This window comes from Acanthaster planci, linkage group LG07 (genome assembly GCF_054643075.1).
Source record: "Acanthaster planci isolate LZ-2023a linkage group LG07, COTS_SCS, whole genome shotgun sequence".
NCBI lineage: Eukaryota > Metazoa > Echinodermata > Asteroidea > Valvatida > Acanthasteridae > Acanthaster > Acanthaster planci.
The window spans coordinates 13213451-13240275 of NC_141783.1; the positions used below are offsets into that span (position 1 = coordinate 13213451).

The window sequence follows — 26825 nt, forward strand, 5'->3', positions numbered from 1 at the left end:
ATAGCCACATGGTTTTTCCAAGTAAGCACACTCTGCCCGGAGTCCCAAAAACCAGGAAGCTAAAGTTAATGTCTAGACTGGTCTGTCTGTGGACTCTTGTGGCCGCTTTAAGCTTTGAGTTTCACAACTAAAGGTACATGTACATGTACGTCACTGCCAACTTCTGTTGTATATTTGGTACGGCTCAGCGCAGCTGCACATAGTGCTTGCTGAGATGTTTGTATCCATCAGCTCCAACAGCTCTTGCGTGCATCGGTTGTATGCAATGAAGGCTTGATTATGTTTCGCACCTAATTTATGCACAGATGCTGTCCAAGTGTCCTTAAGTCCCTTGCCTTTTACGGTCAGCCAAATATAGCACCCTTAGCTGTTCATGCAGGGATCCCCCACAGATGAATCCAGCCACATGATCACTATATCAGGAAAGCCATAGCTAGACTTAACGTACAGAAACTCCAAACAAACCAGATGCGTGAACCTTGTCCTCATGCACCTTTATGGAACAAAATAACAAGTACTCTATTTTCCGTACATATTTTTTATGTTTTTAGGACAAATTCCAATTTTCAAATTTTGATCACAGAAATTGTAACTAGTCAACTTCACAGATAGCTCCTCCCACTTACTTTACACATGAGTAATATATGTCCAGTTTGGTTTTGAGTGTTTTTTATAATTTTAAAGGTTTCTCTTCGTCCCTGGCATTCATTTGTCAAATGGCATTATTTTGACAGTCCCTGAAACCATTATTTGATCCATCGGCAGCTGAACAGTTTCACTTTCTCTTGCATCTCACTGCATAAATATTTTGTTGGACACCTGCTGTGACGACCAGTATTGTGTAGCATTCAGCAGGAGCGTTTTTGTGCATCGGTTTCTAGGCATTTACCATCACTAAAATCATAGATCTTTTTTCAAATGTGGAAATATGTGCACATATATTTAAAACCTTAACCATTCAGCCATAAATCAACCATCCTAAATATCATACATGTACCCTGGTATGTGCAAATCGGTCTTAAAATAATGATCCTAAGATGGATCTGTTAGACGTTCAAAATTCAATTATCCAACCCCCTCTTTACAAACATTAGTTGTAATCAACTTGGGCAAGTTAAAGTCTCTTCATGAGTTGTATGGAGCGCTATTGAAGCAACAACAATTTGCATGTACAAGACATTACTCTATTTGAAAAGACTGCTTTAACATTCAAGTGTGTAGCAACCCTGTGGAGAATTTGCGAAATGCATAGCAAACTCGCTCAGCAGGTGATTGGAATCTGATGAACAAGTGAAGCGTGACGAGCAATATTAAGAGCAAAATGTCTCTGCATGATAATACCAAAGTGAGTTGACGGAAGTAGCGTCTAACCTGTTACTTAGAGACGCGGGCATGACTTCTTTTGTCCTAATAGTATCTCCAGCAAAATTTCAATACTGAAGATCAGTATGTGAAGCAAGCACTCGTGTGAAAGGAGCAAACCCCATCAGGACATCCCCTCTCTCAACCAAACCCCATCAATGCCTTCCTTTCATCCCTCCCCCAAAAAGGGAAAGCTTCCCTTCAAAAGCAATTGACATAAAATCCCTGAAAATCAAATCCATCTCAAGCCAAAGGCATTGTCAGCATCCCCTGGTCAGTGACTCTCCCACATTAAGTGGGAGACACCAAATTAAAATCGAATGGCCATCATAAACATGGTACATCTTGAAGCAGGATTAAAGACCTATACTCACTTTAGTAACACATCTTCAAAGGTTCCGATATTATAGTATTGTGATTGTGCTTCAAAACAAAATAGATTGGGTTGGTTGGACCCATCCACCATGATTTTAGCTGTTATCATTCACCAGCCAGACAGGTCTCAATTTGCCACTAATTGCTGGGATATCACTGTAAACCCAACAATAACAGGATTAAGTGCTTAGTGTAGCTGACCCTGCCAATTCCAAACAGCCTTATCTCTTAATCCTGGTTAGCAGGAGGTAAAAAAAAATCTGTTTACTGAGTAGTTATTGCATTGGCTACCAATGGGCTGCTGAGATTGATGCAGTCATAATAAGTAATATAAACAGGAATAGGCCTAGAACATGAACAGCTTTAGAATCATTGGCAAAACCCTTCAGTTTGAAGGTTCATCACCTTCTGGTACAGTGTATATGAACTTAAATTATTATCGTTTTGAAGTTGTTAAAAACACATGACTGTTGAAACTGATGGTGTTTATTGATAAAATGGTGTTGCGGGTCAGTGTTATTCCAGTAGCTTTAATGTTGAATTAAAAATGGAGTTGGTTGGACAGTTGAAGTTGGTGCGTAAGTTGCGTGTTAGATGCTCATGAGGGATTATGTGAAAATAGCCAAGTGCTGCTATTTCACTAGAATCATGTCTTCGAATGAATATAGTTGTAATATAAGAAAGAGAAATCATGTGTTCGTCAGATACATATCAGTGTTACTCTGGCATCACATCTTAAACTGCTATACAGTTTTTCCTCATTTTCAAGTTTAAACTCTCTACACCTCATCTGATTAAACTGCTTTTTTTGCTAGAATGTTCTTCTCAAGCTGCCAGGCACTGCAGGCAGGCTTTTGAAAAAAAAAGTTATTCATCCAAACAAAACATTTGTAAACATGCACGAACAAAAATTGATCTCAGATAATCTTGTACCTGTTGACCACTGAAATGTATAGTGTACTATCCCAAAGGACTTGTTAGAAAAAAATAAGATAGTTCAGTGCCTGTCATGCTGTTTCTAGCATGAAAACCTTAAATGTCTAATGAAGCCACTTGTGTGATAGGGACCCCCTGGTATCTCATCAGAGTATGAAAAGGATTCACACTCCTGGCATTGATTGGCAATCGGTGTTCATGATAATATTTAGGGGTCCCCATGGTCTGGTCTGGCCAGGTATCTGTCACTTGTGATCTACAGAGTGAGAGGGGTTGACTTGAAAGCAGCAGTGTGGAACTTGGTGTTCTTGAGCAGGAGACATTGCCTTAATTTCCTTCTGCTTGGCAGCCAGCGGGCACTGGTTTGGAAACAGCCCACAGTGTTTTAGCTCATGTTTACCATGGTAAAATTTCAAAGATATGATTTTACCTCAAAAAGCTCTTTGTCAGGGAAATTTATGCCAGAAATCTGGTTACATCTGAAGTGATCTGTGATTAGTATGAAGTAGGTCCTAGAACTCAAAGGTGATCAGACTTCTCTAGACGTACATGCACATCCACTTGGGTTTGTCAGACACATAACCTTTGGGCTTGCGGCTCAGAATCTCACGCACTATTTGGTGCAGGGAGCTGAACCTTTTTGAAGGGAGATACTCATTATATTACTGGGCTGCATACATTGGGGTTCACACATCACTGAGTCCTGAACACTGGGGATTGGATTTCACAGAAGACTTGCTGACAACAACCAACTTGGCTGTCACTTTTAGAACAGTCGTGAGCACCTCGTCCCTTGTCTTTCTGAATAGACCTGTTCAAGTGTCAGTAACTGTTCTTCCTTGGCTTCAGGATTTACTGTCCATGTCCCATTGATGGATAGCCTTGTTTGGGGTTTCACAAGGGACTTTTGGGCAGTAATCTCACTGTTACTGACTTTTTGCCATGTCACAGAAGATTGACTTGGCAAGCCCTTAGGAAGTTTGGATTTCCGTAGACTTGTTCTCAGTCAGAACACATCTGTTGTTAATCGCCGGATGTTCTGGAGTTTCTGTAGTGCAGAGTTTACAGGAATTCTAGTTTTGAATTTCTCGTCAAGCATGTTTATGTCACATTTGATCATGAGCTTTTTTTTTTCAAAAGCAAATAAAAAACTTTTTTTTTTGGTTCAAATTCAAGACAAGTAATTGGACCAGTGTCATCTTCCTCTCCCAAGCAGAAGTTAATTTTGTCCCATGGCTGTGCAGCTAACAGAAATTAAGAAATATCATAATGATGACAGATGGTGTGGTATAGTAGTACGGGAAATTTCCTGTATGTTTGTCAATACAGAGCTCCTTGTCAACTGACATTTTGCTATAGTGTGTAAGCCGCTAAAAAGCGACTTTTCTTTATCAGCAATTTTGTGGTAAAAGGGCCCTATTTCAAGGCTGTTGGTAGAAAATTGGTGGAAAATCGCAGCAAACTGCAGCAGAAAATTGTGCACGAACAGTTGAAGCACATACCTTTTACCAGTTGGCAAGGACTTTTGGCTTTCACAAAAGTGTACATCAATTAAGTTAGAGTTTTGTGCTTACAGGGATAGTGCACAAAATCCTTCCTAGCTGTGACAGCTTAATCAGAGACTGTAAGCACAGACATTGACATTACGCAATCTATGACATCAGGCCCAGTGCCAGATCACAACAGGGCCGCATTCAAAAGCACAGTACAATATACGTATGCATACCATCAATGATAAAGAGATACAGGATATGTCGATAACGCTATAGGTATTGTAATACTGAACATGCCCCAGGTGTTATGTTTTCTGCATGATGTATGCTGCAGTTCAGGTGAATGCAAGGAGGCCAGAAACAGTTCTTGCTAACTCATTAATTGGACGACAAATGGTTAAAGCGTGCTGTGACATGATTACATTGTCCAGGAAATATTGGTCACCGGAGCTAACCAACCCGATAAGAAGTTACCAGAGGTGACCTGAACAGAATTACCCATGGTTATACATGTAAACGAGTGCAATGTGTGGAAATATCTAGTTAAAGGTAGACGGTTGCCAAGAATTCCCTAAGGATGGACAGGGAAGGCATATCACAATAGTGGGTGTGGTGTCACTGAATGGCAACCTTGTTCCGCAATGATTGGCCCAAATCTAATTCACAGTTTGTAGGTTACGAAACGGTCGGGTGTTACCCGTCAGCTTCTCCCCCTCCCCTCCCCCGACGAGTTTTCCTTACGGACCGAGGAGTGGCAAGACAATGTCTTCACGCATCAGATGTATCTCGTGGTTCTCTCCTAGAGATTTCACCATTCAGCTTTCCTTTTGTGGCTGTCGGAAGTGATCAGGCCAGTCTCCTGGCAGACAGCACGATTGCCCCTCAGCTTGATTAGCCAGACACAATACCTGCCTGTAAACCTTTCATTTTTTTCTTTTCTTTCTTTTTTTATCAGATCTTTGTCTTGTCCTCCCGCTGTTGCTCTGTCGGAATGTGACTAGAGACCTTGGGCTTTTTGCTAAATGCCACAAATTGAGTATTAGACTGTGCAGTCTGGGATGTAAACATATCACTGGGTGATTCTTTCCCAGTCGTGAGCCATGAAAAGATTGTTTATTTTTATTTAGTGGACTTTTCTAACAGGATTAGCCTGGTGGCTCCACAGTCCCATCTATGAAGCCCCCAGACCTGTGGGGGGATTTTTACTCCGGGGAAGATGCACCATTTCTGTCACATTCAGTCACGTACACTCCAATGGGATTTGGTCACACTGTCCAGCAAATGGCTAGAGTGTTTCCTCAACTCAAGCAGGACACCCTGCTGTGTGTGGTTTCTCTTCCCCCTCCCTGGCCCCCAGTTGGTATTCCCTCGCCCTCGGTAAAAACCCTAACCTGATCAGTTTCGCATCAAGTGAATGCATCATCCTAATGTTTGTTATCCTACCTACACTTAACACATTATATATTTATGCCCTTCAAAATAGTCTCAAACCACCCAAAGGTGATTCCACTTAAACTAGAATTCTTACTCTAATACAGTCACATATAAAATTGTAAATGAACGTTCCCATGCAAGCATCCAAAGTGGTTTACTTGATGTTACCTGTGACATTGAAAATCATCCTTGTTTGTTACTAAGTTCTCCAGTGTCTCAGCAAGACCAGCCTGGGGCACGTTCATTTACTCAATACTTTACGTACATACATGTATGCAAAGGTATACAGGGTATGCCAGTATCGGTGTACACATTGTGCTATTTAACGTGCCCAATGTATAACAGCAATACAGGTTCTTGTCATGCTTATCAAATTGCACTTGACTGCAGTAAAACTGTGACTGTAGTATTCAGACTCACAACTGGGAGTCAAGGCCAATTTTCTGTGATCATGTTACTACATGTAACATTGCAGTATCAAGTGCACCCAAATGCAAAATGTTCTAAGTGGTAAAGACCTGCCATTGGGGTTTTGGAGTAATAAGTTGATGGAGAGAGGATAACCGCTGGCAGATACCGGAAGAAAGATTTTGGTGTTATCCTATCAGGGAATGAGAAGTTTTAGCAGGAGGTTTGTCTTGAGATATTTTCCAACCGCCTTCTGAAACAGAATTTTACCTTCGAGATTTGTTTAGTTGTCTGGAATTGTCCAATGCTGAGCAACGTTACTGTGGCAGCTTGCAGACTGGACCGTCTCATGTCTTACAGGTTTCACTTTCAGATTTCAACTTTGCCTTGACTTAACTTTGAAAGAAAAACAACAGCACCCATTGAAATAGAGTTGAGTTTCTGAAGCAGACATTTCACAGAAGTGTGACTGATATCGTAACATTTACTAAGGATGTCTTGCGCCTTGTTGGTTTGCCATGTTGATGAAAGTTTAAATAAATGTATGTTACTGTTTGCTCCCATGTACATACATGAACTAATTACATGAGCACCCTCTCTCTGCTAGTCTTAACTGGTTTGCATGGCACTGTGTACATTATTTGTAACAAAATGGCCATGAATAAAGACTTTGTTTAGATCCAGCAAAGTGTGTGACGGTCATGATCATACCTGTGCAATTTAATTCAGTCAACACAACAGATGTCGTGTAAAAATTTAGACCTAGGGCTTCGTTTTCAAATTTTCCCCTGCAGTAAGTTCTTGCTGTTTCTAAACAGGGTCTTTATTTTGGTAAAGCAGCTGATGGTGGAATCGCTTAAACACCTTTGTAAGTAAAGAAGGTTGGAAATTCAATGTGAACTTTTAAACGATCAGTTGATACTTGATAGTTTACTTACAAGTGCATGGGCCATTGCGTCTGATTTAGTAGATTTTTGCCACGTATTGGTAACCTTACAACTTTTACATCATTAACAAAACAGATTATAGAATACTTTGTGTTGGTTTATCTTTGAAACATTCATGCATTCATTTACATATTTATATGTAACAACTCCTCAGTCAGACATTCTCTCCTGATAATTTTGTTTGTTCTGATAATCATCACAGACATTATTTTATCACTACCTGCCATTACTACATACTAATAAAGTTTATTTCTGTCCTTTTATGCTCATAGGGAAAACAAAGCCTGTTAGAACACCAACTTCTATTTAGTGGTTTGTCGCTGTTAGCTTGTGTGAATTCCGGATGCGAATAGCATAAATCCTTGAAAAACGTACCACTTGAAGGCTTAATTAGGAATATTACATGGACATGTACATTCCGTCCAAATGCTCTTTTGGAAGAAGTGTTTTCCTTTATTTCTTTATCTAATGCATATTTACATTCATGTTACATGAATACCCATCAGGCGACATAAACAGATGAAAATATTTATAAATATAGTCCCCAAGCATGCATATTTTCACCCAGTCATAATAAATAAATCTAATCTGACTGCCTGTTATTGTCATTTCAAGAAAGGGAAGTGGACAAAATAGGCAGAATTGTTTCCTGAAATGGAGCTCTGCTCTTAAAGCAATTCCTATTGTATCTCACTAAAAGAGATACAAAACATTGCAGTGAAATCAATAAGAAACAATGGGAAATAGATACTTTAAGTAAAAGAACTTTGGCTTCCCTGAGCTAACACGCTTTAAAGTTGAACGCCATCAAACAAAAGGTTTACTGAGTAAAGTTAACTATTTGTCCTAAATTTTGGGGATCTAAATGTGTTGAAAAACATACATGTATGCTCCAGTTGTGTCCATTTTACTCAGTTTCTACACCTTTTGTATATTTTCAGTTCAGATTTTGTTTCAGCAGTCTAACAACATCTAGTTTCTTTTGTTGTATTCACACAACTTGTAGCTGACTCGAAACAAAAGTTGACCGCTGAAATTAAGCATTATTTTGGTTAAACGGTAAATTTTCTTTTGGGTTGGAATTATTATTTTCAACCACTTTCAACAGCTTAATTTAGGAATAGAGAAATCCGATGTGCCAGACGTTGTTTGTTCAGATCTAACCTTTTCAAACTGGTGTCAGAGAGGGGGGTGGGTAGGAACCAGTGCCCCCCCTCTCTTTACTGGGTTGGTAAGGGCCTCCACCTTTAGCAGATCTTACTATGGGGCGGGGCTTAAGGAATCAGCCAATTAATGGCTGATACCTTATGATCTCACTATTGCCCCTCTCACATTGAAAATTGTTCCACCTCAGTTGTACATCACTTGATGCCATCAAGTGTGTTCAGTCTGTTATGTTCTGTAATTCAGACTTCCAGTGCCACTTGGCACTGAATATCCAGTGGTACATTTTCATTATTCCAAGAATGTAATATGCATTGTTCAATGCTTTGCATTGCATTCTTTGTGTGCAGGTGTTGTGAAGTTTTCAGACTTTGTCGCAATCATGTCAGAGGCTATGGCGGAAACCACCAACTGGGGTCGGCTGCAGACGGAGGTTAAAGGTTACGTGGGCATCGACACCATACAGGAGCAGATCAGGAAGAAGGCCCTCAAGAGGGGGTTTGAATTTAACATTATGGTCGTGGGTAAGCCTTACCATGTAATCCAATGGCATTCTCTCCTTATATTCCAGAGAGGTGTTTTATTTTGGAGGAAGTCTGAAGAGAAATAGTTGGGTCTATACCAGTGGCATGCTGCACATGAAGATATCCAGGGCTGTTGATAACTAGTAATGTAACCATTCTTTGTAGGATGGTCCGAAATTATCAAATCTGGTTAATTAGTAACTCTGGTTAACCATAGTAACTCGGGTTAACCATAGTTCTTCAAACTTACTCTGTGGTTCTTGATCAAGCCCACCAAAATTTATGCATACAAACGCCATGGGTTCTGTTTAACCTCATTGCCAGAAACTTGAAACATTACCAGCAGGTGAATACCTTCAGTGTCATTTTTACCTGTTGTGCTTGTACGAAAATCTCTGGGCCCATTCTCTAAGAAGATGACGTTATATGACACCGATTACCCCGATCAGCAGCAATGTGACATTGAAATTTTATTCAATTGTAATACTGTGTGAACTTACTACCAGAATCAGGATGACCTGTCCAAATGTGGAGCACTCAAACCTTTGACCTCTTGAGCCAGAACAAATGAGTTAAGCCTCAGCCTTTTCTCCCATCTTTGTCTCTTGTGGTCAACCTCAGGCTCCAGTGGTCTGGGCAAGTCCACCTTGGTCAACACACTCTTCAAGGCAAAGGTCAGCCGGCGGTCATGCCTGCAGTCAGAGAAGGATCCTGCCGTCATCATTCCCAAGACCGTGGAAGTACAGTCCATTAGTCACGGTAAAAAGCATATGATACTGTTACCCCGATTGTCAAACCTACATAACCATTCCTTGAATGTCTAGCCTTCCTATGAAAAGGATACACAGGTCCTGCAGCAACAAGACAAAAATTAAACTGAAGAAGATCTTTGATACATTTCACTCTGCTTCACTGGTGGGTAAAGAAAGAATGTTGTCATATCTTCACTCAAGAATGTTTTGGGTTATTTGTACTGAATCCCTGGAGTTCATACATGTATGACTAAGATTATTGCAGACATATTGTTGCATACTGCTGCATACAGCCTGATGATTCTTTTAAGGTCTTGTAAAGTCCAAGTCTGTCATCTCCTGGGGCCAGGCAATGCTAGTCTGACCATCAGAAAGGAGAATGGCATTATTGAGCAGTTGTTGACTGCTGATGATGTAGGCCATGCTGTTTTATACCCAAGGGACGCATTAAGCCTGAGACAGATTATGAATCCTCTTGAGGGTTAAAACACATTTTGATAATAGTAAAATAGCAGCAGTATCAAATTCCTCAGATGGTGCCTCTTTTCCACATGCATAGCTCGTCATATTTCCCATTCTCCCCTGTTCACTATGAATATAATCCAGTGTGTAATCCTTAGTCAGCATGTCATAACAGACTATTTCCTGGTTATCAGTGGTTTCCTTGCTGAACTCAAATCAACACACCAAGTTTTGAGAGCTCAGTGACCCTTGCACAGAACAGGTGCTGAACTCAAACTTTAAGCTAGCAGAGTCAGTCATTTTAAGATTCATAGAGAAAAAAAATAAGTAGGCCTGTCTGTTGTAAGCTATATCTCTAGACTTTGCATGCAGAATATTTCAAGATATATTCATGTAGAGGTCAACATTGAACAGTATTACAAGATACTAGACGATTTTTAATCCAACCCGAACTGGGACCAGACTATTCTCAACCAGCAGTTGTCCACATCCACTGGTCAGACCCAAGAGCTGTCCCAGCTAACTAGTCAGACCTCTACCAAAGCAAAAATATTGTTTACTTTTGGGTCATAGGTGTATTGTTACTTGAAATTCTAATCCTCCTTATCCGGTTCGTAAGTTTGATGTCACTTCAGTTTAAACCACGCCCACTGCACATGTGAACTGCACATATGGTTACATGCATTAATCGCCGTTTACACCATGGAACCAGAATTTAATGCACACCTTCAGCGATTGTCCAATGAGAGCCTGCAAATTGTGGCACGTTTGCCCTTGTGACAAAGTCACTTATGAACCGGATTGCACTGTCTTTTAAACTTGCAGTTATCGAAGAAAACGGTGTTCGGCTGAAGTTGACTGTCACAGACACACCAGGCTTTGGGGATCATATCAATAATGAAAACTGGTGAGTTGATCCAGTCGCTGTTCAGCTTTATCTCAAAAGTCTGGTTTTTTGGGTGAATGGGTTGATGAGAATTAAGTCAATATTATGGACTGTTTTCATTAAGCATTTGAATGCTTTGATGCTTTGTTGCCTAGCAACAGTGCTCCTTGAGGCATACATGCTTGTTTGTCCAAGTATGGATCAGAGTGTGCACACAGTCATGTTTTTCTATACCGGCAATAATAGGTCATCCTGTCTCCTCATAGTCCTACGAAACAGCACTTTTACACACACTGAGCATGGGGGCCAGTAGAATGACCACTGAGGACACCAGAATTATCCTTAGGCCTCTGTGTTTTGTCCCTTGTGGCATAATTGAACATGTGTGTTTATCATTTTTATCTGACAATATGCAAACCCCAAGGTGCAAATTAATGGGGATTTTGCTGGGCACTGGCAGACAGTGGACCTGTTTTCTTCATGCAAATCCAGATCACGATCAGAGCCTGCCAGATGGAGAGAATGAACTAGCATTAGGATCACCGATAGAAATCCAGATCCCTGTGAAACAAACAAGCCCAATGGCATACAGGCCCTCAGCCCATTCTGTCTCTCTGTTATCAGATGAGGGGATACTTTCGCACAAAATCCTTGACCGGGCCCATATTCTTGATGTCGGCTTGAAGTAGTGCATATGGTATGGGCAACTTGTGAAGCCACTAGCTTGTGCCTTGAATAGATGTGTTATTTCTAGTCGTTGCTTCCCTGTAATTAATTCAGACATGGCCTACACAAAGACATTGTTGTGCAGTTAATTTTAGTAGTTATTGGTTTTGATGATGTTTTCGATTAACTTCCATCCCACAGTTGGCTGCCAATCTTAGAATACATTAATGAGCAATATGAGAAGTACCTTTCGGAAGAAATCAACGTCAGCCGGAAAAAGCAGATTCCAGACTCCAGGGTTCACGTGTGTCTGTACTTCATTGCTCCAACGGGCCATGGGTGAGGTCTAGGAATTGTTGTAGGGAAGCTGAGTTATTCCAAAAGGGTTTCCTGTATTTTGCCAAACAATAATTTGGTCCTTCCTTGCTGAGTAAAGGTAACAAGTATTTTCTGAGAGGTAGTGGGGAGAAAAACTCAAATGGCTCTAATGAGACACATGGCATGGACCTCATATTTACCAGTAGAGGTATCTTAACCACTGAACAACTAGGAAGAAGAATTAGATTGGCAGAGTGGCTGATTTCTCACCTTCCATTTTGCGACCTAGGTTCAAATCCCACCTGAGCTGATGTGTAGATTGGGCACCTGGATATATCTACTTTAAGTGGAAGATCCAGCATTTACAACAAAGGCAGTCCCTGGCATTTTGAAGAGGGGGTCCGAAATGGAATTGAACCTGAACTTTCAGTGAGATATCACTTGGGAAAAGCATAGAAATAAGGAAAAGGTATCTCCCATACAAAAAAATAAGCAGAGAAACAGGAAGGTGGGCACGTGTTGCCTGCACCCTTCTCTGGATCTGTTACTTGGTTTCCCTTTGATATTATTTCTGTTACGGTCGCTGTTTGGATCAGCAAATCAGAGATAAACTGTCCCCTCTAGGATTTTAGGGGTGTGGCACAGTTAAACTTGTTTAATTATTTCAATTCCCCCTAACACTTTTCATGCTCTCTGCAGCCTGAAACCACTGGACATCGAGTTCATGAAGAGGTTGGACAAAGTGGTCAACGTGGTGCCGATCATTGCCAAAGCAGACACACTGACGATTGAGGAGAGAGAACACTTCAAAGCAAGAGTGAGATTTACACGGATGCAACATTTTTCAATTGCTCACTTTCTTTGATCTGAACAATGGAGTCTGTTTTCTGCAGTGCTTAGCAGGGCCCTGTGCAGTCGCGCTGTCCAGTGGCAAAGAGTCAAGTTTGGGAACATCAAACTCAAGATTTGTTAGTATTGCTACAGGTTGTAGGTTCAAATCCAACCTGGTAGGGTTGTGGTGGGCGTGTCCTAGAGTAAGAGATATTGTCACTAGTTGCTGCATGAGGCCAGAGATCATTGCTGTGCCGCGGTTGTTGGTCTGAGTGTATTAACGGCACCAATATTAATGGACATGCTGTTTCTTTTGTAATTATTAAATTCTGAACTCCCAAGAAAGTGTTAGCACGTTACCATCTAAGCAAGATCCGTTTCACAAGATGTTAAGGTGTTTTGTAATTTTTTATAAACATGTGAAAATGTAACAATTACAGTCATTTGCAAAAGTTTAACACCATCCTGAAGTTTATTGGTATTTCTGTCACTGGGCCTGCATTACACTGTTTCACTGAATGATTACTTAACATGATTTTACAGTGGTGCATAACATCAGTGTAGTGTTATATACCCATTTAAATGAAATTTTTTGCAAAGGCAGGTCTTGTATGACATTTTGTTTGCAAGGCAGCATGGGTAAAAAAAGCCAGTCTAAGCAATCAGAAATAAGGGAGGGCACACTGAATATTAGACTGTTAACATGTCAAATCATGGAAATGTAGTCAAAAATGTTCAACCAAGGTACCAAGGTTACACATTGAAAATAAACATAAGTTGCCACGATTGATTGGTTTAAGTTTGGTTTTCCTTCAGGTTAATGCATTTTCTGCATGGTCCTAAACTTTTGCAAATGACTGTACTCATCAGATAAAACAAGCTTTGAATGAGGCTGGCATCTCGACATATCCCATGAAAGAGCTGGAGACGGACGAGGAGGACGAGAACATCAACTCGCGCATCAGGGTGAGCATCAGTCATTTACTTAGACGGATTTTGAACAGCAGGGGCAGTTTGCACTGGATCAGGACCTGTTTCTGTCAGTTCATCCCCTCTTAACCTAGAGTTAGGCCGTGTCCAAAACAGGCTTCCAGAGCTACGGCTAGGTCTATTGTCTACGAGTCTCCACACATTTCCAATGGAGTGAAGACCTAGACCTAGCTCTAGACAAGAGATTCGGATGCAGCCTTAGTGAGGTTAATTGAATTGGCTAAGTTGACAATCTGTATGAGCCATCAAAGTCAGTTGCATCACTTGAGATACAGGTGGGCATTGGGCATTGGCGCAGCAGTTGGATCATACATCAACAAAGATGGCAGCCACACATGCTATTAATGGCCCTAGTTTTGCTCATGATTTTTTTTTGGGGGGGGGACATTGGAAAAGTGGTGACTGGTGGGACTTTCATTTGTTTTGGGGCATCATATAAATACCCATGTCCAATAACAACAAATTCACATCATTGTGTTCGTCCAAGATGGATGGTTGAATTTGTTACTTAATTTAGTGATGCATGATGAGTAATCCATTGTCAGAGAAAGTACAGTGACCTGGGTCAATCTGTCATAATACATTGATGGTCAATTGTGCCAGGAATGATTAAATTGGCTCCAGGCATCCTCTGCTTACCACAAGGAAAAGGTTAGGACTTTAGGACTAAAGAAGGTCGTCATTTTGCTGTTTGATCACCAGGACCAGATGCCGTTTGCTGTGGTGGGCAGTGACAAGTCACACCAGGTGGACGGCAAAGAAGTGCTGGGAAGGCTGACCAACTGGGGACTCATAGAAGGTAGGGAGATATCAGGCTGTGTCCGGGATCTCATGACCACATCTGGCTCTTTCATTGACTGTGCACTAATGGTTTAAGATGCTGTTTAGCCCACTCACTGATAGAGGGTTATCCACTGCACGATTTGTATGTAAGCAAGTTTACCAGAACTGTGGTTGCAATTATCCCCAAATGACTTACAAAATCAGTGTTGAAAAGTATACTTGGTTTAAAGATAGTTATCGGACTCCCTGTGAAATTATTCTTTCCGGCAAGCTGTCATTTGAAGAAAACAGTGGAAGAGGACATTTCCAGCAGTTTGTCTCAAGATGCATTTCTGGAAATTGCCATCAGTACCGGTAGTTCATTTTTAATTCAGCAAAGTGCTTGCAAGTGTTGACATGACGCACATGCACAATTTGTCAGTTCAGGGCGCAACATTGCGTAGCAACATTCAGCTGTATGCGAGCAGGTCCCAGATGCTGAATTCTGGCACAATTCAAACATGACTTGGCAATTTTTGATTTGAAATCAAGACCCTAGAATGTTGTTCTCGGAATGTGCATCACTCACTGAGATGAAATTTGATCAGGTTAGTTCTTAGGCACTCTTCTTTAGAGTTTGAGCATCGTTGTTGCCTCAAAGGAACATAATACACAAATGATAAATGATGGACTGTACCTTTAACCTTAGTTCAGGTTATCTTCACCAAATGGAGGCTGTGGATAAGGTTTTTAAGAAGTCTAAATGGACTATTTTAGCCAGCCTGCAGGGGTTTGGATATCAGGAACTCACGTTGTACAGCAGGAAGCCGGGACCATGGCTTGCCATGGCGACATTTGACCCTAGTTTGATGAGGGACATTCACACTTTAGTATTAGCATGGAGGTACATGATTCATCACAATTAAACCACTTATTAAGCAATGGGTCATGATCAGACTTGCTCCATAGTCAAGCCGTATGTTGCCCTCATGCAGTTATTCGCAGGATAACTCTTGAACATTAAGTTGATAAAAGAGCACCCTCACTTTAAAGGTTTAAAGCAAAGGTATGGTCCTAAATCCTTGCAGGAGCACAAAGCATTTCAATGATAGCTTAAACATAACCTTGGACAGTGTACATAAAGAGACCCATTTATCGGCAAAGACATATGTTCAAAGTAGAAGGAAGCATCTTAACGCCAGTCCATGATCGAAGTGTTTTTTTCCATCACCAGAGGGTAATATGTTACCTGAAATCATGGATGTCAGAAATGATGACATTATTAGACCTTCTGCTGGTAAAGTCAAGACTTTCACTTGATTGTTTCATCAGTGCCACATGCTAAGATCATGTATCTATCTCCCCGCCCCCTTCTACCCAGTTGAGAACCACAACCACTGTGAATTCTCCAACCTGCGCGACATGCTGATCCGGACGCACATGCAGGACCTGAAGGATGTGACGCACTGCATCCACTACGAGAACTTCCGCTTCGAGAGGCTGAACGCTCGCCGGAAAATAGACAAGGGCGAGGACCAGGAGAGCAGGTGCTGATGACTGAAGGCACGTTGGTCCATTGGTGTCTAGATGAATGCTGATACATCTACCAATTCAACAAAATGAAGATCTCTCTTCCATGCTCTGTGTCTTTATCATGTACCTCACGCTTCTTCAGAATGAAAATTTTGAAAAGTTTCTAAAAGTAAAGTTGGTGTTAGATAATTTTTGTTTTGGAATAATCCCCACATGATTAATGAAATTGGATTGAATAATACAATTTTATAATCAAGGGGTCCAGAGAAAGGTTAAAAAAATGCAGTTAGATTTAAACAGGTGCGGCTCTGGAAACAAACGTTTCAAATACAATACATAACTTGAAGCATAGATCAGAATTGTTCAGTGCACAGGACTTTCGATGGTTAAATTGAAATAACGTAATAATTTTGTCAAGACTTGTTGAAGGCAAAGGTTGTCTGGTTTTTGAATTCACATCAAATCTTTGGTCAGCTGACAGTGAGTGAAGATGTATTTGTGTTCTAAATCACACAAGACTTTTAACACTGTGACCTGTTCATTGACTTGAATATTGTGTGACGGGACTTGCAATTCTGTAGAGTCAATTCAAAGTCAGAGAAGCAGAGAGACTATTATCCCATTGCGCGAGGGTGAGAGTGATCAAACCAGTGAACCAACCAATCCAGCAAGTTATTGAGTAATGATTTCATGTCAAATTGGCTGCTCCACTCTGCAGTTACTGTGTTAAAATGAGTTTTGGCACTGATTGTGTCTTTGTAATTTAGGTGGAAATAATAACAAACGTACACACAATATTACATTAAACTTAACTGTAACTTTCAAAACAAATGTGTCAGAATTTGTAGCATGAAATGATATAAAACCCACCGTGCTTAACTTTTGGTGCTATACATATTTTCTTAAACATAAAGCCTGTCCACATGGAAGTAATACTGAAAAAGGATAATTTTAACTTCCTGACATTAGTAAAACTAATATCCAATACTGTTTTTTCAAGACTTTTTTCAACATTTGTATTTCACATAAGCATTCTCCACATAAACATTACAACTTCAATACTGCTTGTTTAATTAACTCTCAAATTATTATCACGGTTATGTTGCTTTCAAAAATCTATTTGGTAATCAGTACCAGTATTGTAACCTTGCATATTGTTATTTTACATTTATTTATTCCTGTTTCAGAAAACACTTCTTTGCTTTTTTCAAACAGGCCTGAATATTTCATAGAAATATGGCTGGCTATGATGCAGATATGTATATTAAACTGTTTGGAGCATTGTGTAGGATTCTGTGAACGAACTAATGTTGTCCTATAACATGAACATTGGAAAGTTTATGTAGAATTTAAATGTTGTTTTGAAATTGGCAATTTTTTGTGGGGGGGAGTGCTTGAACATAACAGTACATTATTCATCCTAATTTGTGCTTGCAATTCCCGGTGAATGTCCGGATTCTTTCAAGATTTTGTTTCTTTTAATAAAATCTAACAGGAAATGCTTGATGTCGATGTCTTCAATTTAATTTTCAGATGACATTTTCAAACTTGAACTGTTCCACTTATTTTACAAACCTTAAAACGCTTTTTTTTGTCATGAAGAAATCTTTTCATTGGAATCTTTTCTGAGACTTTTGTATTTTTAAAATACCTTTCTTGAAGAGTAACATTCAATTTAATCAATATGTATACAATTTGAAAAAAAGTGACATTGAACATTTAAGTGCAAGATGTTAGTCAAGAAGCCACTAAAAGTTAGGCATCAAGTTGCAGAATTTTTTATACATTAATTTTAAGATGTGGAGTTTTAAATGTGGTATTTAGACAAAGAGTCTTTGTACATAACCCTTTTTGCACATTTTTGAATGTGCAATTACGCTTTGAGCCTTTTGAATTGTTCATGTCAATTATCATTATTTTATATCGGTAATAACTTCCATATCAGAGGTAGGTATACTTAGTAACTAACTGTTTGTCAAAGCATTGTGCTGGTCTTCCATCGGACAAGTTCTCTGTTTTAGACATTGTTTTGCTTTTGTATGATGTAAAAGTAACATCTTTTTCCTTATTTTCAGAAAAAGATCAATGTGCCTTCTTCTTTGCTGCTCTACTTCAGTTATTTTGGATTAACTTTAGAGTTTGGCATTTATTTTTATGACTTTGTATTTGAAAAAGAAACACCTACACAAGGGAACAAAATAAATTTCCTAAAAAACACTTAAATTCTGTGTCTATCCTCTCATGTTCTGTTGAAGCATTTCCCATTTTCATTTTGGATTTTAAAGCGTAGTTTTCCTTCCTGCAGTGGTTGAAGGGGGGGACTTTGGTTGGGGTTCAGTTAGTGTGTCGCAAGGGCTAGAAAAAAAATCCAATAAACGGGATGTCCCTTTAATTTGAGCAACAGCCGCCTCGTGACGCGTGGTGGCGCTTTCAAAGACCACTTCGTTTTTTGTTTTTCTGGGAAATCCAACTCAACGAGTTAGCACGTTGTTGAAGAATATTGAAATTACCAACGCTACCGATAAACAACCACCGTAAACTTGAAAAGAGCTGGGTTGTAAATCGCCACAACACTCTTGCACCTCGTTACAGATTCCAACCTCGATGCCGGATTAGTTGAATGACGTCTTTTTAGTTTGACAAGGGCATTGGTAATCGCCGGTTGATGAGGAAGGAAAGAAATGCAGGAGGTCTCAAAAGAGACAGCGACGTCAGCTTTGCCTAAGTGCTTTATCCCCGTTGCTCATTTGCTGGTGTTTGCTTTGTAGTAACCAGCATGACCAGAGATTAGTAATAATGGGAGGGATTTACCGCAATGGTTGGCTGCGCATGAATAACCCTTGTCAGTCTGGTAGGTAGCCCTAATTTTCATCAAAGTTATTCTGCATTTAGAATGTTGGGCCTTGGTTGGTACAACTTCTTGTATGTATGCAATCACTGACAATGGTCTCTGGCGCACCCTGATCAGTACAGTGGGGTGTCCTACAGCAAGATTTTATGTCACTACACAAGTGAATGTGGTTGAACTTTCAGGCCAAAGCAGGTACACATCCAAAAGGAAAGCTAGTATGGTGTACTTATTTTTCTTATAGACCTATTCCTATATTTATATGTGTAGGTCATGGAAAATGTAAAAAAGCCTTGCTGATGATGTACTGGTTTGACCAAGGTGACTTTTGTAGACTAACACGACACTACACTTTGGCTTTAGCTGAGGACTCTGAAATGTTGGTAAGTGTAGTTAATATTATAAAATTAGGTCCAAGATATTCCTGGTAACCCTTCCTTTGAGACTCATCTACATTTTTGTTTTGACCCACTTTTTAAAAACTGTTTACAGGGTGTGAATCAGTCAAAAAATTCCTTTAAACAAATTACAAAAGGAACTTGGAAAGAACATTGCTGAAACATGCATTGGCAGTCTTCCTTTGATATTTTACTGAAAGGTTTATGAAAGACAACTTGATTGTTCTCTTGTGGTTTGCTTGCAGATGGACCAAAATGATGGACCCGGAAATTATCGAGCAACTCCGTCTGAGCAGCGGGTTGGGCAGCGGCAAGCGGGGCTCCTTGGGGGGCCTGTTCCAGCAGAAACGGGACCGCATCAGCCTGCTGACAGACCCCCTGGCGGTGGCCCACCTGAGCCAGCTGAACCGGGCCGCCCTGGATGAGACAAGGAGTCTTGGGTGTGGGGAGGATGCAGGGACACCGAAGATAATGGAAGAGGCCCAGAGAAGACAGATGCTGGAACAGAAGATCGCCACCTACAACCGTGGGAAGAATGGACAAGCTTTCATGGTGACGATGACAGAGGTGAGGAAAGAAGGGGGGACCAAAGTTTGGAACCAAGAACTGTATGGAATTCTTTTTTTTGGGTCTTTCTGTTCTTGTTTTGTTCCACAAGCACAATGTGAACAGGCATGTTTTTAACACAACATGCTTTCCTTTAATGTTATCTACCTTGCACCTGTAAATATTTACCTATTTAGATCCACCTTTGAGCAGTTTTCCATTGGTTGCACAGGTACTGCATCACAGAAAAACGTTGATAAACATGGTCATTTAAAACCCTTGACAATAATAACACTTCCTAATTTGCCAGTGAATTAATCCTGGACAGTGAAAAGTATTTACCAACCTTGCTTGTCATTCAGTCCAACACATGCCTGAAGCCGAGTTGAAAGGGTAGGGAGAACGTGGCATGGTGTGTTCTGTAAGCAGTGGGGTTAGGGATGGGTAGGGGACGGGGCATGTGTGAATTGCCTGAGGCAAGGGCTAATAACTCGTGGTCACTCAGACTTTGTCCACATTTGCATAACAAAAGTTTTTTAAAGGCAGGTATTTGCATAAAGTCATGAATTAGCTGAGGCTTTCAATTGTTTATACGGAGGAAACTGAAGTGTGCGCAACATTTTGATTTCTAAACCTCAATAAACGTGAGTGACCCTGCATTACAAAATAGTCACAAATGGCCAAGCTTCCATAATGAAAAAGACAAAGGAGACTGCCATTGTTACAATGGCACATACCATATGTACCATAGGTACCTTCGTGAGGTAGCCAAACCGCGCCAGTTATCAAAATGAAGATCTTAGAATGCTCTTCCACTGTATATAAGAAACAAACAAGTATAGCAAATACCATAATTTATAACACTCATATCCTAGGGTCTTTTGACAAGGAAGCAGTTAAATGTACTTGAGATGCATTTTTAACAGGCAAGATTAAACTTAGAGTTATAAGACACAAAGTCATGTTATAAGTTGTTACATTTAAGATAATAATAGTGATTGCATGTTTTCCTTTCAGACCCTAATCTATCATCTCTCAAAATGTGGACATTAAAAATTTTCCTCCTTTTGGTAGTTAGAGCATCAGGGAGACATTGAAATGTCTCCCTAATGAACAATGTCTCCCTAAAGTTGAAAAATTTACCACAAAATGTCTCCCAAGTGACCTATTTGGAAATATTAATGAACTTATAATGATAACTTATCTTATAGTTTTTAATAACGGAACAAATGCCGATAATGCCCTTACATGTGGCTTAGGCATTAGTCGCATCCATTCTCCTGAGCTGGTCTTAAATGCATGTTTGAGACCAGCGAAGCACATATTTGTTCCCTTATTAATGTTCACGTACATGTATCTTGAATCACGGCCTTTATGGAAAGCAGTTTTGTTGGTGATGAGACTACGCTATGCAAAGAAAACAGCAAATTAGTTGCAACAAATGTTTTAAAAAATGAATACTTTTATTTATTTATTTATTTACAAGTAATTTGGATTTGTCCCTTTTTTTATCCGTAAGTCAGTTTTTATTATTAGTTGTGTTTTATTTTGTTTTCCATTATACCTGTAAGTGGCGGATCTCCGCTGTTGGATATCAAAATAAATAAATAATAAATGAATATAATAGAATGACTGAATCAAAAGTGTGAAGAGTACAAATTAGATTCTGAGCTGACAACAGTGACAGTATTGATTAGGTCAAATCTTGTCAACAAACCAGGGTATGAACTTCGAAGGGGCATTGAGATTCTACTACGACGACGGCAGCAAGACCACGGCCAAGGCAATATGGCTAAGCAGCCGCGTTACTGTGCTGGAACTCTTGCCACGCATTCATGAGAAATTTACCATCTTGGTGAACGGCCGCTGGAAAACTGTCATCTACCAAGTCCAGAACCAAGGTGAGTGCAGCTGTCAAAATGCACAATGTAAATTGTAATCTTGACCGTCCTTAGCAAGGTGTGGTATCAACAGTAAATAATGACAGTGTTTGGAGATTATATGACAACATCCACTTTTAGCTCATGGTACGGAGCGGTTAAAAGTAACTCACAACCATTTCTCTCAAAATTGGTTTTCTGTTGCCCGAAAGTGGCTTCAGATTCTGTTGATATTTAAAGATAAAGTGCACATGCTGTTCACTCAGATTTTGCACAAAGTCTCTGATACAGTGGTTAGTTGCCAAAGGAATTTCCATTTCACTCACTTGTGTATCTTCTGTGTTTGTCAATTGTGTGCCGCAGAATTTGTGCTACTTGTGGTTTTGATGGGCTTGTCCCACCATATTGTGTGAAAATAATGATTTGGCATATGTGGTTCCATGATGCGTGACCACAAAGGGTCAGGATTGTACTTGTGCTTCAGTTCTTTTATGAAATGTCCTGCAATTAAGTTGTGAAAGAGAACTGGTCTTATACCACAGAAAACCTGGCCAAACAAACTGAATCTGTGGCTTTCCATGTACGGTATTCAGGCATGCAACTTTCCCCCCCGGATCAGCTGATTTCCTTGTTTTCCACTTTACACTCATGCCATTGAAATTTGAAAAACACTGTATACAAAGTCTTGTAAAGATTGGAAACTCCTCATTTTTGGGTCAAAGTTCAAGTTGCATGCCTGTGCATTTTTTGTGATTCATATAGTTCAAGCAAAACTTTATGAAGAGCTGTGTTGTTGACACTTTTTCAAAATATTGATTTTCTTGAGTAAATGTTGAAAGAATACGATGTCCAGTAACAAATAAAGTTGCTCGTTCATAACCTACAGACTACGTAGTTCAAAAGGTGTTTGTTAGTATTTTAGCACAACAGCTCCATAAATTATTCTATTCACCTCAAGTGACATACTGTACATGTAGCAGGCTAGTATGTTGATTACACAGCACATGCTTTCGACTTGTCCAGTCCTAGCTACGCGATGCTCACGTGTGAGCGGTCACATATTGACCGGTCACTTTTGGCACTTACAGCGAAAGAGGAACCTTCATCTATGGCATACAGTACATGAACACATGCGATGGGTTGTGTTGTGGTAATTATCCATAAATTTCAGTCTCAAAAATGCACGAGCACACTTCTAGTAGCTCTCACCTGCCTTCTAATTTGAATAAGGATAAATCGTGGACTAATTTTTTTTTGAGTGGTATCTCAGTGGAAAGCTCATAACAAAGCCTCTCCTGGAGAATTATGAATTAAATTTGAACATCTATTTTCCGGAGGTTTCTCACCAAAAAGCAAGGAGAATACATGTACATGTATCTTTAATCAACTGTTCAATGTACATACATGTTTCAAATGGCATCCCTTTGTCTCAGCCATAGTTAGCTTTGTAGTTGGCTTTTTCTCTCTAGAGTAAATGTACATTTATATGATATAGAAGTTAAATTAAGCCCTTTTGAAAAACCCATTTTTTGTGGGCGTTTTGGCAAAAGTGTTGGCCAAAATCTGCTTGACCACCTCAAACATGTCAGTACCCCAGGGGAAACCCTGCTACATGTCCACAGGACTTGGGATTTTTGGATTGTCATGATACTTAACTGCATTTGTACCTCACATTAAATGATTTACACGTTGAATGTTTGATATTCAGTATTAGCTGAGCAAATGTTAGACTTTCAGTCCGATGTTTGATACTCCACATTCACGTAAGCCTCGTTTAGAGTGCACCGAGTGCGCGGGTTTCCATTTGCCCTTATTATACACAAGTAAGAATGTTTTCTGCGTTTTCACATCGTGGTGAATCAGTACATGTTTAGTCAAAAGAAAGATGTGAGAAAAACTGTGAGAAGTTGCTCAATTTTGAATTTATAGGTAGGCAGTTAAGCCTGCACAATATGACGTGTAACACTCTGAAATGAAATTCATGTCATAAAAATACATTAAGAATGAAACAAAAACAGTCAGAGAAATTGACAAACTACAAAAGTGACAAGCAAATGTTTAAAGAATGTACTGAGTGTACACAGTCTGATGGATTGCTTTAAAAGCCTTAAGGCATGTACAAGAAACCACAGGTGATGATTACTTCTAATTCTGTTTTATACTCTGGACTTGTCCCTTTAAGACGAGAGTGATGAGTCTTTACTTTCTACACACTGTGTCGCGCTCACCTTCTATTTACTGTTTTTTTATAAAGTGTATGAGTAAAGTAAACCATTGTGTGGTGTATGCTCCAGCAGTTGTGTAATCACTCCAATTTTGAGGAATAGCTTTTATTACATTATAAATAACGACAAACTGATGTTCAGGGGTAATGTGTGCCGTAAGGTAGTGGTTTTGGTCACATTCGCTGTGGGACAGATTTTAGCAAATCTTAGATCTACATGTATTGAGATGAACCTGACCAATGATTGTGAAAATGCTACAGGCCTGATTACACAACTAGCTCTCAACTGCTGGTTTCCTGTTCATCAGACTGTTTTTATAATACAAGCCTGCCCTCTGTTGCCCAAACAGGAAGAGGTTAAACTTTGGGGCAGGCGGTTTGTCCCAATGTGGATTGTGTGTGTGCTTTTGCGGTACGTGGCGGTGAGCCAAGTATTGATTGTCAGTGTCAGACAATACAGAGAAGACCCTAGGCACACCAGAGAATGATTGGCTCCCTACAATCTGTCACTATACGGCCTTGAAAACAGCCCAGGTGCTTGGCCAGCGTGAATCACAGACAGATATCAGAAGTATTTTCTTGGATATAAGAACATTTAACTTAAGCCAGCAGTTTTTACACACCATGTGATATATGCAACTGTTGATTGCGTGTACTTTTCATCCTGTGTGCAATTGTAAAATTGTGGAATCTTCACTCGGAGGGATTGTCAACATCTTCTATCATTAGCAAGTAAGTTTCATGCCGGTGTTTTGTATTCTTTGTACTATTCCTTGGACTATTGTATGGCAGAAGTGAAGTAGACAAGTTAAGAATGCTGGGAAGGTTTTGCAGTAGCTTCTTCCTTGTCAAAAGCTGCCTTGATGGTACATTTCCTAACTTGGCACCCTTGTTATTATTTTCATCCTGTAGCAAGACTTTGAGGGAATGTTTTGCCAGAAGGAGAAAGCAATATATCGCAAGTAACTTGAAATGTTGAATCATCAATGAAACACTCCAAATCCTATCATTAGGTGTGTTTCAAATGTGCTTGAAAAGGTTCTGATGAAAACTTTGATTTTTTTTGTCTTGATGAAAACTCCCTAATTATTTTCTTAACATGACAGCATTTTTTACACGGACAGTGTACGGTTACATTTACACGTTGCGTCAAGATCTATTCTCCATACAATTTGCCTTTTTTTGTGTATTATTGTCAACCATTCCTCTGAACCCTTTGCTGCAGCAACCCAGTGACATGCATGTATACACACAGTATGGTACTCTGCAAAGAAAGCCTAGCCAAAAAAACAAACAAACAAATAAAATGCTAGGGTTATGTTGGCAAACAAGGTGCAGGAAAGTGTCTGATGGGGGCACATTGTTCAAATTTAAAAGTGAAACAATTGATACTTTTAAGAAGTGGGAGGGCAAAGGCTCCCCCTCATCCCCACCACCCCCCCATTTTTTCTACATCCTATTCACAGTTATAAAACCATGCTTTGTTTTCTGGACCAGTTTAACAAAATGGAAAGAAAGCACTCCAAGTTTATCATGGCAATGCATTGTCTTGAACACTGGTAAAGTTGTTCATTTTGGTCTAGTTCTAGAGAATCATCCATTTGTGGATCAGCAAAAAACACCTTAAAATATCACAAATATAAATTGTATTATTCACCTCTGTCCTTTGTATAGAGTGAGCAAACTGTCTTCAGGAACAGTATTTTAATACTCTCTCAAGAAATTTCACATGCAAGATGATACCCTCGAAAAATATCCTCAGAAAAGGGACCGCTGTGCGTGCATCTTCAAGTGGTTGGTTTATCTAGTCCTCTGGTGTGTAATGTGATTGCCACTTCTGGCCACCAAGCACTTACTGTAGAATGCAGGAGCACGGCTTTTACACGTACCCCAGCTGTTAAGAGCTTTAGAGGGATGCATTTGCTGTTGACTTAAGTTTGTAAGCCCTGGAGAGGGGAAGAGGGGAACGCAGGCTATCCTCGGTCAGTATTTATTCCACATTTTGATAGACGCACATCTGCATGTCATAGAGATCTCAGCACTCCACTGTTCAAGAAGTGCGCATATCAGTTTGCTGTTCGTGTTAGAGTAAGGTATCGTGCCTTCGAAAAAGTGACAAATTGCTGAGTCAACACCACTTGAGAAACGAGCCGTCTGGCGAAGTGAATTTTTGCCCACAATGAACTGTATCGATTGCTCATAAGTTGTTACTCATTACTCTGTAACTTATAAATGTTCTGTTCTCTCCACCAACATGATTAGTGGAGTTCCCTAATGCGGCACACTTTGACTTTATTCCTGACTGTCCTCAAGTGACAATGTCAGGCACCTTTATTGGCAAGCTTCATTTCACTGTGTTAAGTTCTTGTTTTTATACTTTGCATTGAATATCAGGAGAGGAATTTTAGTGTCTTGAAATTCATTTAAAATTTGGAAACGTGGCGTCAGGAAATTTGGTCAAAATTTCCTGGAATGTTCCCTACTGAAGGGCAGGAAATTTGGTCAAAATTTCCTGGAATGTTCCCTACTGAAGGGCAGGAAATTTGGTCAAAATTTCCTGGAAAGTTCCCTACTGAAGGGCAGTGAAGACAAATTGAAATAACTTCCATATTTGATATGCAGTGTTTCCTTTGATATGAAATTTCTTTCACAGTTGTTATCTACATGTAGACTTTCAGATGCTTCATTCACATCATTTCAAAGTATAACTTGGAACTGATGTTAAATGATAACTTTCTCAGAATTACTTTACAGGGGCTTCTTTTGTTCAAACAACATTCACTTTTGAAATATTTGCTAGACTTAAAAATACCTCCTAATTGTCCTGGCAAAATGTCGTACCAATGGATTTAAAAAAAAAAAGGCAGTGTGTTCATTTGTTTTCAACATCTGGTATGGTAAAAATCTTATCTGACTAGATAACCGAATATCTAACAGATTGACATCAAATTTGTTGATTCAATATTGTGTGCCAATGGACCTTAGTCTGTCTTTTGCTATTTTTTGTAAGAATATCATTATAATTAATATGCCATTTGGATTGGTCACAGTAAGAGCATGATACCAAAAAAATAGCATTTAATTTA

The 26825-nt window shown here is 39.7% G+C and overlaps 2 protein-coding genes across 12 annotated transcripts in view; both read left to right on the forward strand.

Annotated features, from left to right (window-relative positions):
• The window catches only part of LOC110981832 (neuronal-specific septin-3-like), a 39843-nt gene extending 21777 nt beyond the window's left edge, over positions 1–18066 (forward strand). For 4 of the 7 annotated variants that reach the window (XM_087138927.1, XM_022239790.2, XM_087138926.1 and 1 more), the window contains exons 3-11: positions 6827–6876; positions 8470–8643; positions 9265–9402; positions 10683–10764; positions 11611–11748; positions 12427–12544; positions 13429–13524; positions 14251–14347; positions 15692–18066. In XM_087138927.1, the coding sequence (XP_086995053.1) occupies positions 6852–6876; positions 8470–8643; positions 9265–9402; positions 10683–10764; positions 11611–11748; positions 12427–12544; positions 13429–13524; positions 14251–14347; positions 15692–15864 (1041 nt within the window). In that variant the 5' untranslated portion in view covers positions 6827–6851 and the 3' untranslated portion in view covers positions 15865–18066. The remainder of the gene's footprint in view (positions 1–6826; positions 6877–8469; positions 8644–9264; positions 9403–10682; positions 10765–11610; positions 11749–12426; positions 12545–13428; positions 13525–14250; positions 14348–15691) is intronic. The other 3 variants (XM_022239789.2, XM_022239791.2, XM_087138925.1) reach the window with 1 other exon arrangement.
• Positions 18067–18310: 244 nt separating this feature from the next.
• The window catches only part of radil (Rap associating with DIL domain), a 35987-nt gene continuing 27472 nt past the window's right edge, over positions 18311–26825 (forward strand). Inside the window, exons 1-4 of one of the 5 annotated variants that reach the window (XM_022239831.2) lie at positions 18311–18694; positions 18962–19074; positions 19335–19656; positions 21356–21536. In XM_022239831.2, the coding sequence (XP_022095523.2) occupies positions 19345–19656; positions 21356–21536 (493 nt within the window). In that variant the 5' untranslated portion in view covers positions 18311–18694; positions 18962–19074; positions 19335–19344. Of the gene's footprint in view, positions 18695–18731; positions 19075–19334; positions 19657–21355; positions 21537–24114; positions 24472–26825 lie in introns of those variants that run through there. The other 4 variants (XM_022239833.2, XM_022239829.2, XM_022239830.2 and 1 more) reach the window with 4 other exon arrangements.